At 42.8% G+C, this 16054-nt stretch overlaps 1 protein-coding gene across 2 annotated transcripts in view; it reads right to left on the bottom strand.

The window, feature by feature from the left end:
- Positions 1–16054, bottom strand: part of LSAMP (limbic system associated membrane protein) — a 981500-nt gene that overhangs the window by 96503 nt on the left and 868943 nt on the right. Inside the window, exon 7 of one of the 2 annotated variants that reach the window (XM_078656723.1) lies at positions 7887–7922. The exons of the other annotated variant lie outside the window; for it this stretch is intronic. Within the exon in view, the coding sequence (XP_078512849.1) occupies positions 7887–7922 (36 nt within the window). The remainder of the gene's footprint in view (positions 1–7886; positions 7923–16054) is intronic. 2 annotated transcript variants of the gene reach the window in all.

Below are 16054 nucleotides of genomic sequence, written 5' to 3'. Positions count from 1 at the left end.
AATCTCGAAATGTATTTAATTATGACCCCTGAAAAAATCTTCAATTTTTTTCAATTATCCCCCCCCGAAAATATTTCTGCGGATGCCCATGCTGCGGACCTACATATGAACTGCGTTGAAAGAATGCAGATGGAGAGGGTCTGCTTTTTATAGAGTGTTTGCTCAAGGGTTTGAGTATGTAAATATAAAATGTTTCCTTGCTTGCCCTCTCTCTTTGGGGCCGATTCACAGAACTAACTTAAGACAAAATCCTAAACTTACTACTTTTGGTATTCACAGAAGTTAGGATTTTGTCTTAAGTTTGTCTTAAGAGAGACTTAAGACAGACTTAAGACAAAATCCTAACTTAAGTCTGTCTTAAGTTTGTCTTAAAACAAACTTAAGACAAAATCTTAACTTCTGTGAATACCAAAAGTAGTATGTTTAGGATTTTGTCTTAAGTTAGTTCTGTGAATCGGGCCCTTTGTGTTTACCTGTAGTCCATGGTGATTGGAAATGGAAAGGTTGTCTGCAAGTTAATTCTGCTTCTTGCTGCTGATAAATTGTATACTGCTTCTGTGTTTCTCAGTTGTATCTGCCTAAACTGTGTGTATAGAGGATGCACAGCGGGTGGTTCGATGGGGGGATGATTATCTGGGAAGGGTGCACTCCTTGGTAGCGTTTCCGTCACAAAACGCCCAATTAATTACTGAAAAGTCGTGTACGCATGGAACATGCGAGTACATCCCAGGGAGGCACTCCTGGGTGGCTCAAAACATAATGATTCCACTGTTTGTTTGAAAGTATTTATTCGTTCAAATTATTCCTTTCGATGATATTGAGATTCATATCAAAAGTCTTAGAATTCTGATGAACATATCGTTTCACGCATATAGCTCCGATGCATTTCGGGCTAAGAACGCCCTTTTTCAAGGAGCGCTGAAAGAAGAAGAGATTAGCGCGGGTTAGGAATGTGAAAAACGGGTCACGCGATTAAATAAAATAAAATAAATAAAAAAATCACCGGTGTGAGGGTTTGTGGAGTTACAGTGGCTAGAGGGTAAAAAACGATAACAGCAGGAGCTTATGAGTCGCGTTAAATGGAGTGAGCTGGCAAAGTAAAACTATCATGCGCTTCGTGTTGAAGTGACCAAGTGACTGTGAGGAGGTTAAAAGTTATGCCCGTCTATATTAAGTGGTTCAGATACAACGTGTAATAGATTGAAAGCGGATCAAAACATGCTTCCGAAGACAAGTGACTGAAGTCAGAGATTAATCAAACGTGCGGGCTAGTGGGTTAGTTACTTACTTTATGCGGAGAAAAGCATGCGTCTCGCTGTCAGCGTGCTCGGTGAGTTAGGACCGGCAAGTGGAAGAGGGTTAATTGAAGTAGAAAATATAATCAACATAAACAAAGGGTTAAGACGCGGGTGGTGGCGGCCATCTTGGAGTGGGGAACGTAAAAGGTGAGATGATAGGTACAAAGTGTAAGCGAACAATGCATGAAATAACAATATATGACAGGTATATTTACAAGTAGCAACTGTACTCAGCCCGGTCATTAAGACCGTTAGGTTTCAGGCTTTGTAATCTATAGATCCATTCTAATTCTCTTCGGATGTTTTAGTATGTTATAATGTTCCCTGTGGAGTCAATTGGGTGGTGAGGCAAGTAGAGTTTAAAGAGTGCGGTGGTGCAAACTAAAAGAATGTAAGCAACATGATTAAAACAGACTCCAGAGCAGACGTTATGATGTATTATTGTCTGTCTGGGTCAGGATTGAAAGCAGAAGGGAATTGTTTGAGGCCCTGATGAATGCCCCGACACCTCAGATGAGGGTTCTAGCGAGGGCTGAAACATATTGACCATGAGATAATACACTGGATGGGTTTATTGACTGCTTCCCTGCAGACTGACCTATTATTTTTAATCCTGACCCAGACAGACAACCTGCCTTGGAGTCAGTTTTAGTCACGTCCCTATGATTTAGCGGGTCACCTCTGGTAGGTGAGGGATTTAGTCCTATTATGGGAATACTTCTCTGACATACTAGGTTCCAATCGTTGATTCTCATAGACTGGGTATTTTGTTGTGTGTAGTGTTTTTATGATTCGGGAGTGAATACTCGCTGGTCCCAAAATCTCCCTAGGCTCCCCCTTTCTTCATTGATACTGTCACCTGCAAAGCAGCAGTACAGTCCACTGACAATGGGAGAATTTAAATTTGCAGAAGCTGTGGATGCAAATGCCATCCAAAATACAGCACGATACAAAAAAGGGATGATGGACGGAGCGTTTGAACAAATCAAACACTCACCCCCAGTCAACTGATCTGGGTTTAATCCATCACCATTCTTTAGTTCACTCAGCCACCCCAGTTCAGACATGGCTATATGCCCAAATACAGGGCCATAGTCTTAAGCACAGTAGATAACAATAACAATCTTACATTTTCTGCCCTTGTCGATTGGCTAGGAAGGATGTTTTAGAGAGGATAAGCCCAGCTTTGGCCAACCGACCGATAAAGCGAGATTTATCCTTCTCGCTTATTCTGCCCACCCTACGTTCATGCATCCCAGGGCCAAGTCTCACATTTTCCATTTTCGACAGTTCCCATGTGAGCTCCTTGCTATTCAGTCCAGCAGCGTTGAACTCTGCCAAAGGCCGGGCCGTGACGCCAATGTACCCTTTCCTAAATGCCTTGCCATCTGTCAGCCTGACTTTCTGAAAGTGCAGTCTGCCCATGGGGAGGGCACACTCAAAAGGCCACCAGGCTGAGGCTCAAAGCAAAAGGCAACGGGTCCCGGTGCGGAGGAAGCATCCAACAGTGAAATCGGTCACTGCCTTGGACCAATCATTATTAGCTTTTTGAATGAAATCCTAGTGTGAGCTTCAGAGCGACACAGACACACGAACTGAATATTGAAGAGACTCAATATACCAAGAGAATACGTTATTTTAAGTGTAACATTATCAGAAGACTAGCCCGCTGGCCTCGGTACCTCCATGACAAGACAGAGGAGACAAGGGCATCATCGATTGAAGATTGACCATGTGCCAACATCAAAGCAACTGTTATAGTTCTATATGGTGCGGTATGAGACTTGCCATGTATGAAACCAACATGGATTTTGGGATTCATCAAGCTGAGGCAAAGCTGAAATAACTATAGTGTAGAAAAAAACAGCTGTGTTCCTAAAGAGACAAATCCCTACACTGTGTTGAGTCAGTTCTCGGTTTCATGCAAAATAAATCATCAAGATTCAGAGACTTTCTAGCCAACTTCTGCTGATCAGTAAGAGCGTTTCTAGAAGATCCTCTGGGAGCTTAACCTGGACCCCCTGACTTCATCCAGCAGTCATCACCCAGGCAACCTAGTCAGTCAGGTTTTTGACCATATGCAAAAGAAACAATTGATGGACAGAATGCTGGACAATGCAAACAGTCACCCCCAGTCACAAGGATCTGGGTTTAATTCATCATTCTTTTGCTCACCACACAACCCCAGTTTGGACCCACCCATATGCAAATCAGTCTTAACCCTGCTCCTAGTGGAAACAGTCCAGCCCGTACTGCCAAGCCAGGTCCTCCCTGGACCGGAAACAGGCATCCTGGGACCATTTTCTGGGCATCAGCCAGGCTACCTTGAATCCAGTGGTGTAGTGAGCACGGGACCCACGTCTGTGCATACCCTTACCACTTATGGCGACATATGCAAAAGAAACAATTGATGGACGGTATGCTGGACAATGCAAACATTCAACCCCAGTCACAAGGATCTGGGTTTAATCCATCTTTCTTTTGCTCACCACACCACTCCGGTTTGGACCTAGCCATATGCAAATCATTCTTGACCCTGTTCCTTTTGGGAACAGTCCAACCCGAACTGCCAAGCCAGGTCCTCCCTGGACCGGAAACAGTCTGGAAGGAACCATCAGGATTATCCACTAGTGAGAATATTGGTGTGTGTTCATTTGTGAATGGCTTCATCTATGACCCCATCTGACTGTTCAGTGGTTTGTGCCAAGATGACACATGTACTTCATGAATTTGTGAAGTCTGTGAAAGTTGCACAGCTCCCCAGTGCGAGAAATTTTCTCACTATAATAGATCGTAAAAAGTCTTCCACTAAAGTAAAAATCTTAGGGTCTTCCCCAACAAATCCTACTTTTATCAGGGTTTTGTGCACAGTTAACAAAAATAGCAAACTTTTGTGATGTTCACTAGGACGTAATTCTTATGAAAGTCTCCAAATGTTGCCTAAGTTTGAATGGTCAGACCTTGACATTACCACATATTTACAAAACCAGTGTACCAACTTGTAAGCCCAAACAGCTTTTTCTTTGAGATACATTCAAAGATGAAGGGATTCTCTTGTTTTGGATAGAGCCAGGATCGTTTCACAAAGGAACGTCAAGGTAAGTATTAAAATCAGGCCTTGTGCCCTGGACAATTCCATTTTCCACCAACTGAATATAAAACTTGTCTGTTGACATTTGTGTGACCAGTAGATCATACATTTAAATGTTGGCAGGGCCAAGTCATCCTTTTATCTTTCTAGGATAGATAACCTGTGTACCACTGAATGGTATATAATTGAATAACAGAATGTTGCAAAAACTGCAACATCAAGCAAATATATATATGCATTTTTATGTTTTTTAAAGAAAGCGAAGTGGCTTTAATGCTATGCCAACAATGAGCCAGCTATGGTAGACCCTGTTGAGAAGGGTTGCATATTGTTTTGCAAGCTCTACTTGCCTGCAAATGTGTAATTTTTTACGGTATCCATGTTGGTTGGCTGTTTATGACCACTTGAATAGGCCGGTGTTGGGTAAGGTATAAAGCCAATAGTAAAGGTTTAATCGGTTCACTGGGATAAGTCATGACAGATTTCATATATTTTACCTTTTTATTATGAAACATTATGACAAAGCCAGTAGGCCTGGCCTACTTACTGGGAATAGCATTTGTTAAAGACAATATACTTTTAAGGATGGATTGTTATTACTCTGATAAACCAGTATACAGGTATTTTATTAGATGGAACTTTCTTCGATTACCATGGTATGCAAGGATTTTGGTATTGGTGATCCAACTGAACAACTTGGGGGCAGATTTACTAACATTTGTTGCAGTACAATGCAGCAAGAAAACGTGTAGCGTTAAATGGAAATGGCATGAAAGCTCTCTATCTACTAAGATTTGTAGTAACCTGTGTTGTATGTATCTGGTTACTTACTCCCTAACTGATCAGCCAGTGTGAATGTGATGCATGGAATGTTGGTGTGAGAGTCTTGAATGGAATGTTTGCGTGCCTGGGTGCTGGAGTGTGTCACTTGGAGTATGGGCTGAGCAGCAGGAAGATTTCTCCTGGTAGGGCTCTATCTCTACAACTCAACTACCTGGAATTGAACTCAATAAATCTACCTGAAACTACACTCTGGCTGCGGACATCATCACTACAGATTTTTGGCGACGAGGATGGGATAATATATATTTTATGTATATTTATATTTGCGTCTCCTCTATATTTTTCTTTACATTTACTACTTATACATCTCTTGTATATTTTCTCTTGTACTTTCTCTTGCATACCTCCGTTGTATTTTCTTCTTTGCTTATGCCTGATTATCTTTGGTTTCTTTGCTATGATCCTTTAAAGCTTTGGGTTCACTTTCTTATAGCTTTTTTCTCTACTTTCCATTTTTCTGTTTCTTGGGGTTCCCTTTGTTTGTACCTTCCTCTTCTTGGTGGTTGCTATTTTTGTTTTGTAGATGAAGTGAAGGTATGTAGTAACCTGTGTTGTATTTATCTGGTTACTTACTACCTAGCTGCTCAGCCAGTGTGAATGTGATGCATGGAATGTTGGTGTGAGAGTCTTGAATGGAATGTGTGGGTGCCTGGATGCTTGAGTGTGTCAGTTGGAGTATGGGCTGAGCAGCAGGAAGATTGCTCCTGGTGGGGCTGTATCTCTACAACTCAACTACCTGTAATTGGACTCAAAAATCTACCTGAACCTACACTCTGGCTGAGGACCTCATCACAACAATATGGTGCATTCCTGCTCTTTCTTTGCTAGTGACTGCCATGTCCTAAAGCAGGCACCCCTGCATTGTGCAACAGGACCTGGGATGCATGCAGGATTGTTTGAAGGAAATCGTTCCTGCACAAAAACAACCCTCCAAGGCTTTTCTCCTCTTTACACCTCCCCTGGGAAGGTGTAGCATTTTGATGCATTGCCAGGTTTACTATTTTTTGTAAATCAGAGAATGCATCTTTTGTGGGCGCTCGTTGAGCACATACAGCAATGTAGTTGGTCTAGAACTAGCTGCAAAGCAGGACATTGTTAAATTGAGGTTCTCAATGATCATATACACCATTTTCATATAGCAGCATACCAACATTGGTACTGCCATGCTGCTTTCCTGAGGAAGCCATTTTGTTCCCTAAGTAGTTTGAAAGAGGATGTGGTTGATTAAGTAACTCTTTGCAGCAAGTTAAACTAGCTTAAAGTTAAGGCTGATAAAACTAATTGTAGTAGAGGAGACTAATGAAGGCCTACGGAATAATACATTTTTATCCCCTTAAAACGTGATCTTGCTCAACTCCTGCGAAGAAGGCGAGGAACTTGGGTATCTTGATGGACAAGGATCAATCCCTGGAACACCAAGTGAATGTGGCAACATTGCCATGTTTCTTTCTCCCTAGGATTCTTCATCAAATACTGGCCTATGCTTGTCACTGAGAAGCTGACACTTGATTACAAATGCTTTGTACATGCTGCCTCTAAACTACGGCATGAACAGATTGCAAGAGAATCAAAATTCAGCAGTCCGCTTGGTGGCAAGAGCTGAGAAATTTGAACATGCCACACTCTTGTTAGGAAGGGACCACTGACCAGACCCCTTAAGGTGGCTAGGTTGAACAAGGTCATGCCCATAGCTCAACATGATATTCAGAGATCAGCCTCTCTTCCTTTCTGGAGAAAATACGCATCTACTATGCAAAGCAATCTGCGCATTCAACATGTCTATGTCTTACGACGTTTCTTTTTTTTAAAGCAAAAAGACATGGAGGCAGATGCCACTTGGGCGTGTGCCCTAACACCCTCCCATTGGCCATATAGATGAAACCTCACTTTCTAAAATTCAATATAAAGATTAAAACTCTATTTATCTCTCTATTTTTTGTGCCCGGCTAGGAAACCTTCCTGTGCCAGTGCACTCTGTATAACTGTAACTTAAAATAGCTTTACTGTACTTTTTACAAAACGTATGGTATGTGCATCTGATTGTTATTTATCCACTCAGAAAATATGTAGCAAGTGTCTTAACAAAGCTGTGTGAATACCCAAAGGTGTCTACTTTGTGAGAGCACATCAAGCCTGCATGCTACTACTAAGGTGCTTGGCTGGATATATCTGCTTTTGGGCAGTGATCTGGAATTTATATGTATATGATGAATGTATACATCACATGCACTATGCACATGGAGACCACACTATAACACGAATAAAATGTCCTTTTGTGTCACAGTATCAGGTTATGAATGCACTAATTTCCTTCAAAAAGTCTAATTTACGTCTGGAAAAAATGGTGAGAATCAACCTCCATTACTTAACGTGCTTCAGTCGTGCTCACCTTATGTTAATGCTGCAGGTTTATCCCACATATGATAAAACAAGAAGTCCCAACAAAAGTGTTCACTCCAGTGATTAGAATAAGGCCAACAGCCTCCTTTTAATACAAGATGCATGCGTTTTAGCTCAATATCATGGAAAAGAGCCTAAAGGATGTGTAAACCCTAACCCGCTTTCACGCTCTGAAGCCCAGAGAACGCAACCGCCCCGTGGATGATGGAGAATGGCCTGGACTAGACTTCGAAGACCACATAAAAGATACTGACCTGCCGCTGGGGTGAAAATGGTGGGCAACACAAGCTCTATGGAAGGAAAACAATAACATGAACATGGAAAAACTCAATGGAAGGGGAAGTGTTTACATTCACCTGAAAGAGTTGTTCATCCGAGGCCAGAAGGAAACAGAGGCCACACTGGAACAACATTTGGTAAGGTGGCCACATCACACCAGGTAAATACAGACATTTTATCTGGTCCTGAACATTTCACGTCCAAATCATTGAATGTAGGTGTATTAGCCTGATTAGTTTAATGAAAACAAAACAAAACAAAATCATAATACCTGTATTCATCAGGCTATCACACAAAAGTGCAGGACTGGAAATAGTGTCTGTAATGACCTTGAAGAATGTGATAACCCTAGCTCTAAATTTCCTGGGTGAGCCACACATGGCCACCTTCTGTACCTTGCCCAGTGTAGTGATTTTGTGAGAGAAGTCACTCATGAAACTTCAAAAGATGATACAGCCATTGAATGCAATTCATTTTCCATGAGATCTTAGGAGTACTGCAGCTGAAACCACAGACTCACTGACGTCATGTGCCATGTCCTACAGTTATTCATTCTGTTGGGCACATTTTCTGTCATGAATATTCTGTTCTAATGAAACAGTAACATTTATGATTTCAAATCATTGGTGTACTCAGATGAGGGGGAAAATGGGCTGATATAAGGCGCCAAAGACACACTCATATTCACAAGAACACACTTACACAGCATTCAAACACTAAGCATATGGGATTGTTGGAAAGTATCAAAGCAGCATTATGCACCAAAAATATCCTCTCTCTCTCTTTTGTCAACCAAAATGCTTCTTTCTGTAATACACACGGGTTTCTGCTCCATTTGCGCTGCTAAAACTGTTCCTCTCTGTGGCTAGTTCACTAGAATCTACTTGTGGCACTAAGCCGCACTCTAACCCTATTGTTCTCTCTCTTTCTGCTGCTTTAGTGGCACTGGAGCACTCTGTTCTTTCTGGTATTGACTACCGTTGGTACCTTGTTCTCTGTTCTTTTTGGTTCTGGTCTTATCTTATTGGTCACTACTACACTGTCTCCTTGGACAACCAATGCTCCTCATCTCTTCTGCTCCAGTAAGGAGCTCAGGGGCATATTATCAAGGGGGTTTATCTCCGCTTTTTTGGCTTTAAAAGCCAAGAAAGCGGAGATAAAATTATCTCCCTATTACCTAGCTGTCGCTAACACCAGTTAGCGACAGCTAGTAGGAGATAGCGACCATCTTGGGCCCCACTTTGCATGTCAGTGATATTTATCACTAATGACATGCAAAGTGGGCGTGCCAAGATGTTAGCGACTGGAAACAGTCGCTAACATCGCTATCTCCTATTACCAACTTATGGTGATATTCGCGCTAAGCGCGAATATCTCCAAAATCTAACACCTGCCCTGAGCAGTTCTTAGCCATGTTATCCAATGGGAGGTGGATAACATGGCTAAGAGCATTAGCTCGATAATGCATGAATATCGCTGACTTTTCAGCGATATTCATGCTTTGCGGCCGATTTTTATCGCATTTGCGATAAACCTTGGTAATACCAAGGTTTATTTGCGATAAAAATCGCCGCAGCTCAGCGGTAAATTTTTGTCTCTAACTAAGCAATAGCGATAATTATCGCTATTGCTTGGTAATATGCCCCTCAGTTCTGACCCCTCTTCTTTTCTCTCTGTTAACCTCTCCACTTTCTTCTTCCTTCACCACTTTTGAAGCCATTACTTGTTAGTTTACCACTTTTACTTTCGTGATTACCAGATCTTTGGATACTTCAACTCTTATTATCCTTGCCCAGTTCTTAATTAGTAAAAAAGTAAAAGCCAGGGCCCTTCTCAGTTGGCCACTACAGCTTGCACCACCCATTGTCCCTTCCAAAGACAGTACCAACTCAACTGCTAACCATCATACTCATATAAGTGTAACAACTCTATTCCAAGCCACTCAGAGCTTCAAGAAAGGTGTTGGCAGCAGGTATTATTCATTTTAAATGTATATTGAATTATTAAGCACTGTTGTTATGTTCATCTCAAAATTAGACAGACATCGCCTCCATGTGGTGGCCTGTCATTATTGCTGGTGCTGAGCTCTGGAATCCACTGGCTCAAATTAAACATTGTCTTTAGCTTGAGTTAAGGGTTTCTAAAATGCCACCTCTCTGCCCAGCTCTAGTTGTCTTTTCATTCCGTTCACCACCATCACTGCAAAGTAATGATATAGAATTATTTCCTGGTCTCTTTTTTTCTTCATATCCACACAGCATCTTCTCATTCCCCGCTTCTTCCTTACCACCATCATACTCAGCATAAAACCTTTGCATTATCTTCAACATTTCTGTGTCCTTTTGCACACACATGCTCGCTCCTGTCCATTCTTGATATTTCTAGATCTAAAATCGAAATGTTCTTATCTTCCACAAGAGACGTTTTAAGGCATGGCCAAAATGGGCAATTGCTTAGGGGCCCCATCTCAAAAGGGCCGCCCTGAAAACATGATATTTCCCTCTCTTACTCTATCTCACCTGTATTTCTTTATCTGAACCTCTCACCCTCTCCACCGTCATCTTGAGAATTTGTGGGAACATACTTCAGCTGTGTTTGTATGATCCTGTTCTAATGTATATAAGTGAATAAGCTTCAATTAGTATAAAATGTGTAATTAAATTCAAAATTGTCCCGAACACGGGGCCTCAAAATATTTTGTGCCCGGGGTCTCATAAACACATAATTCAACGTAACCCACGACACAAAAAATGTGAATTTGCACCCTGATTCGATCTTCCCTCTTAATTCAACTATTTTGCTCTTCTTTTGCGCCTTCAATCCATAACTACTGCTTCCCACTGTCTCATCAAATGCTTCTCTTCACTGGTTTCCTTTCCACTTTCTTATTTAGTTCACGTTTCTTACCGTCGTTTTCAAATGCGCTGAAAATCTCAACTTCTGTTTGACTCAATGCTTCGAACCGCCCCCACCCCCTGCCCACCTCCCGGCTTCTCTTGACAGGTCCAGCTTATGTACCACCACCCTTGTCTTTGGTTTCGGTTCTGCCTATTTTCTTTTGTTGGTCCTAAAATCTGGAATGTTCTGCTTCCCACTCCACTCTCAGGTTATAACTTACACGCCTCCCTTTTCCCCTCCTGCCAGTAGTTCACTCATCTTTTTTGTTTAGTTTTTCTCTAATTTACTGTTAAACCATTTGTATTAAATGTTGTACGACACTTAGGCGAAAACGTATTAAAAAATCCGATAAAATTAAATTAAATTGAATGGAAAGTCGAATGGCGCATTCCCTCCGAGACAACATTGCCAGTTGTGCTGAAATGCCAGGTGAACATTGCACTCTGTAGTACCCACATATGGCCACAGGGAGGCAATAGAGATTTACGTTTGTTCACCGCATTTGAAACTGTCTACAATGTTATTCTCCAAGGCGGGAAAAAGATGTCCTCACCTATTCGGATCATACATAGGTACCTCAGTTACAAAATGACCCACACCAAGGCCCTCACTTCAACTATAGAAAATCAGGCCCAAATGGCCTCGCAAATACAGCCTGGGCAAACTCATCCGGGTATACCCTTGACCAATTTCGTACTTTATTACCTCCCCGTTCCGACTACTACACGCAGTGCTGGAAATGAAGAGTAACCATTCTCAGTGAATCTGTCGACACCTGGGGGCATTTTTACAAGCCCTCAGCACCACCAGAGCGTAACTTTTTTAGACGCTCCTGTTGCGCAGCGGCATTTATTATATTTATAAGGTATAAGGCACTTTGCGTGGTTTAATACCTTGTAAATATCTTTCCCCTGCAGTTCTCTGCGGCATAGGGACGTGCAATGGATGTTGCGTTCCACCGCAACACCCATTGCTTTTTGACGCTGCTCCTGATATACAAGGCTGAGGCAGTACCAAAAACAAACGCCATGATACCAGAACTTAAAATGGTGCACAAAGGAGACATTATTTTCTTTTTGTTTTTTTCTCTTTCCATGAATATAGAAGGTGCAAATTGCCATTATTTATTGTTTATGTGCAGGAAGGTGTCCGTCCTGCACATAAACAATCATCCCTGCCGCGCAGGCACCCTTGCAACATGGCAGCAGGGTGCCTTCACAGGCGCTAGGCAGCTTTTTTTGTGCAAGCACTAAGGGAAACACGGGAATGTGCCAAATTCTTGTGAATATGGCGCATCCCTGCGTTTTGAAAATTACAGAGCGCGGCCCTGCCAAATTTGGCGTAGCTCTGCGCTCCAACATTTTCATGTGAATATGCCCCGCGGGCGTATTCAGAGGCACCTGCACTTTGGGGCATATTTACGAGCCCCGGTGCATTGTTCTTGCACAGCCAACATGGTGCAAGAAAAACACAAATTAGAAATGAGATATATGAAGCCATGCAAGGCACCTTGCGTGGCCCTGAGTGGGTTCATACATCTTGAGTAATGCAACTTGCACTGCGTTGCAATACTCAGCGCCAGCGAGCCGATTCCATGGGCGTTACATGGATCTTTCTATGCAACATACACAGATTTTGATGCATTCCCAGATTTTTCAGAAGTGGGAGACTTAGGAATGCTCCAAAAACCGACGCCTTCCCAGGTGAGGCATAATGAGGAGAAACACGTTTGTTTCTCTTTGTTTTTTCTCTTTCTACGTGTTATGTGTGCTGTATTCTTCAGCACACATAGAAAGAGGAAAAAGCTTCTGGGGTTTGTTTTTGTACAGGAAGGTGCCCCTTCCTGCACAAAAACAATCCTTCTTACATGGAAAATAGGGGGAACATCCTTTTCAACACAACTTTTACCACGCAGTGCTTTTACAACGCAGGCTTTACCACGAAAACCATTACAACGCATTGCACTGGGGGGCGCTCTAGGATAAGTAAAAGTTTAATTTACTATCCAACACCTTCCCTACTATCCACGGGGACTGGAGTTGGAATAGTAAATTAAACTATTCACTATCCAGCACCCCCCAAAGCAATGCATTGTAATGGCTTGCGTGGTAAAACTTGCGTTGTAACAGCATGCGTGGTAAAAGCATGCGTTGTAACAACTTACATCCGGAAAATAGTCTTGCACCATGGTGCGAGGGTGTCTGCGTTGGTGCTAGGCAGCCAAAAGGGTGCCAGGGAAGCGGAAAAGGTAGGAATGCACCATATAATGTGAAATACAATGCAGTCCTGCCCTTTCCGTGTCATGCAAGGCAGCGCAGCACGTTGACTCGCTGAGCTGCACTGCGTGACTTGGCCATAAATAGGGCCCAATGGCTGCATTTTCTTTAGATCATCAACTACAAGGAGGTCTCGTACTTTCAGTTATAGATGCACCCAACACAAATGCCTCACTTGAATGGCCATCAGCACACCTTTTTGAAGAGTCTTACCCTGGCTGGGAACTAGCTGGAGCTTTAAAAATTAGATGTCAGTGCCCTGAACGAAACCAAGACACTCAGCTTGTCACTTGTGCTTCAGCTAAGTTATGATTTGGAGGAAAGTTTTTGAGTTTGCCAAGCTTTATATGTAAGAGGCATGCATGCACTGAAGGGAAGTCAGATCAATGGAATTATATCAGTAATTACACAAATAGCCATTCACATAATTTTCATATTCATTATAAACATATAACTCCAGCTAACTCACTGAGCTATGTTCCAACAATTTCGACTTGTGACCTGGTGGTAACGCAAGGATCTCTGCTGCAAAAGCAATAACCCGCTGAGCTGTCTACATACAATACAAATCTGTAACCTGTGTTTTACTCGTTCTGCTTTACAGCAGGCACATTAATCCTCTGTGCTATTTTATGATGACATATGACTGGATTACCCACAGATTTCTCCAGCAAGCACGTTTACCAAACAAATTACATTACTATTATTATACCCTGAACATTTTTGGGTACACAAAGATCTCTGGAGCAGGTACCTCTATCTGTAAGATATTTTAAAAGGCAGTGAGATTAGAATTGAGTAATCCAAAACAGATTTACTATAACATCTGTCCTTTAAAACATATAATTAAGCTGTCAGTTTTCGCTCCTCATGACTCCGCCCCTCTGGCTCCCCCGCTTTTTGCTGCGACCTCTGCCCCCCAATTCATGAGATCCTAAAGTATTTATTTTCCATTTCCAGCACTGCTGTATGCCACTCATGGGGGGAAAGTGCATATTTAATGCATGGTGTAAACGCATTTGCAAGTTAGCCACGATTTTCAGGGTGGAAACCTTGAAATAGAAGCTAGACTTACTCTGGAGACAAATGCAGTCTGCAGTCTGGGATTCCTGCCCAGGTTCGAATGAGAGCACACATCCAAGAGTTTCAGATAGGTCCCGATAGGCCAGACCTCTTTAAGTTTGCATATTTGCAAGTTAATATATTACTTACAAAAGACAGACATGCTAGCTTGCCTGCCCCCTACCCCCCAGTCACATCTGTTCTCAGCTCCTCAGCGTGGCATATCATTTAATAATGAGTCTGATTTGGAGCTGTTTTTCTCTTCTCTGGTATTAGCGCCTGCATGACGTGCAAGGGTGATATTTTGTGATCTGGGTGTGAGAGAAAGGGCAGAGCTGGCAAGGCCGGGTGGCTCACAGATGTGGGTGGAAGGGTCAGGAGAGGAGAACGGGCTGTGTGTGCCTACATGGACTCTGACTCACCAAAATGCCTGGCGAACCGGATGTGACATCACAAGTCCATTGACTGGCAATGGCGTCACTGGGTTGCTGCTTTGTCACACAGTTAGCCAATCAACAGCCTCCTCTTTGCTGCTAAGGGGCGGGGGTGAGTACAAGTAGTGGACACAATTATGGGAAGGTGACACAGCTCCTAGACTCCTGTCTGCTTTCTGTTCTTGTCATTGTCTTTATGATTTTTTTAGGCTAGTTTAATTTAATTTAATCCATTTTGTAAAGCGCATGGTTACACCACCGGTGTGTCCCCACGCTCACACAGACCACTAAGAGAGGAAAGGGACAAGTTAGCTAATAAGACCTAAGTTCTTTGGAGGGGACTAATATGCTGAAGGGAACAGCCAAGTCTTCAGATGTTTGCGAAAGCTGGTTTCGCAAGGCTCCATTCTTAGATCTTCCGGTAGAGTGTTCCTTGTTTTTGCAGCGAGGTATATGAATGAGCGTGCCCCCATTCTTGCTTTGTTGAATCTCGGTACGATTACCAGTGCCTTGTCTTTGGATCTTAGGTTCTGGGAGGGAATGTATTGTGTTATTGAAGCACGTAGGTATTGTGGGCTTTTTTTACCAATATTCGATGACAATAGCACATGGCTTTAAACCCAATTCTTTTGTCAACCGGCAGCCAGTGCAGCTCCGCCAAGACTTTTTTGTAGATGTTCTTCTGGGGAGGCTCAGTACCAGACGAGCAGCAGCATTTTGTACCGACTGAAGTTTAGTTAGCCCCTTCTTTGAAACCCCTAAGTAGAGTACATTTCCATAGTCCAGTTGGGAGGTCACTAAGGCATGCACAATAGTTTTCCTGGCAGTCTTCGGTAATAGGTCTAGGACCTTTCTAAGTATTTTTAATGTTCCAAAACATTTCCCTGCTACTCCACGGATTTGACTCTCAAATGACAATTTGGAGTCAAACCACACTCCGAGGTTTTTCACCTCCATTTTTGGGGTGGGTATTTGGCCTAATACCTAATAGGAGCAGCCATAGCAAAGCTAGGGCTACCAACGTGCAAATCCAGGGTAGCCGCTGCTGCTACTGCTAAATGAAGTCCATGTCTGTCCAGTGCAAGCTAAAAGTGGATGCAGGAGCGCTGGATCCATTCCAGATCTTCCTGACACCCTCAGGAGACACATATACATGCAATGAAAGAACATCGAGCTTCTTTTCATATCTGTTGGTTACCTTGAAAAACTGGCATGGATTCCGCCGCCTGTACTTAAGTTGGGCATCTCTAGTCTAGCCTCATTGTGGTACAATTCGTCTGGCAAATCACAACCTCAGGTCGTAGGATCTGCTGGGGCGGTCAATTTGCATCAAGAAAGATCTTCCTTCTCAGGGAACAGGGCCCTGATCCTCGGTGGAGGAGCCTGTGGCTCAGTAAAGTAAGGGCCGGGAGGGTCTGTAGGTAGCTTTCCCGATAACACGGTGGCCGAGCCCTCAAAGCGCACATGCGGCCC

The sequence above is a fragment of the Lissotriton helveticus genome, chromosome 8, assembly GCF_964261635.1.
Source record: "Lissotriton helveticus chromosome 8, aLisHel1.1, whole genome shotgun sequence".
Classification (NCBI taxonomy): domain Eukaryota; kingdom Metazoa; phylum Chordata; class Amphibia; order Caudata; family Salamandridae; genus Lissotriton; species Lissotriton helveticus.
The sequence above is the reverse complement of the archived record's forward strand: the minus strand, read 5'-3'. Positions and strand labels throughout refer to the sequence as shown.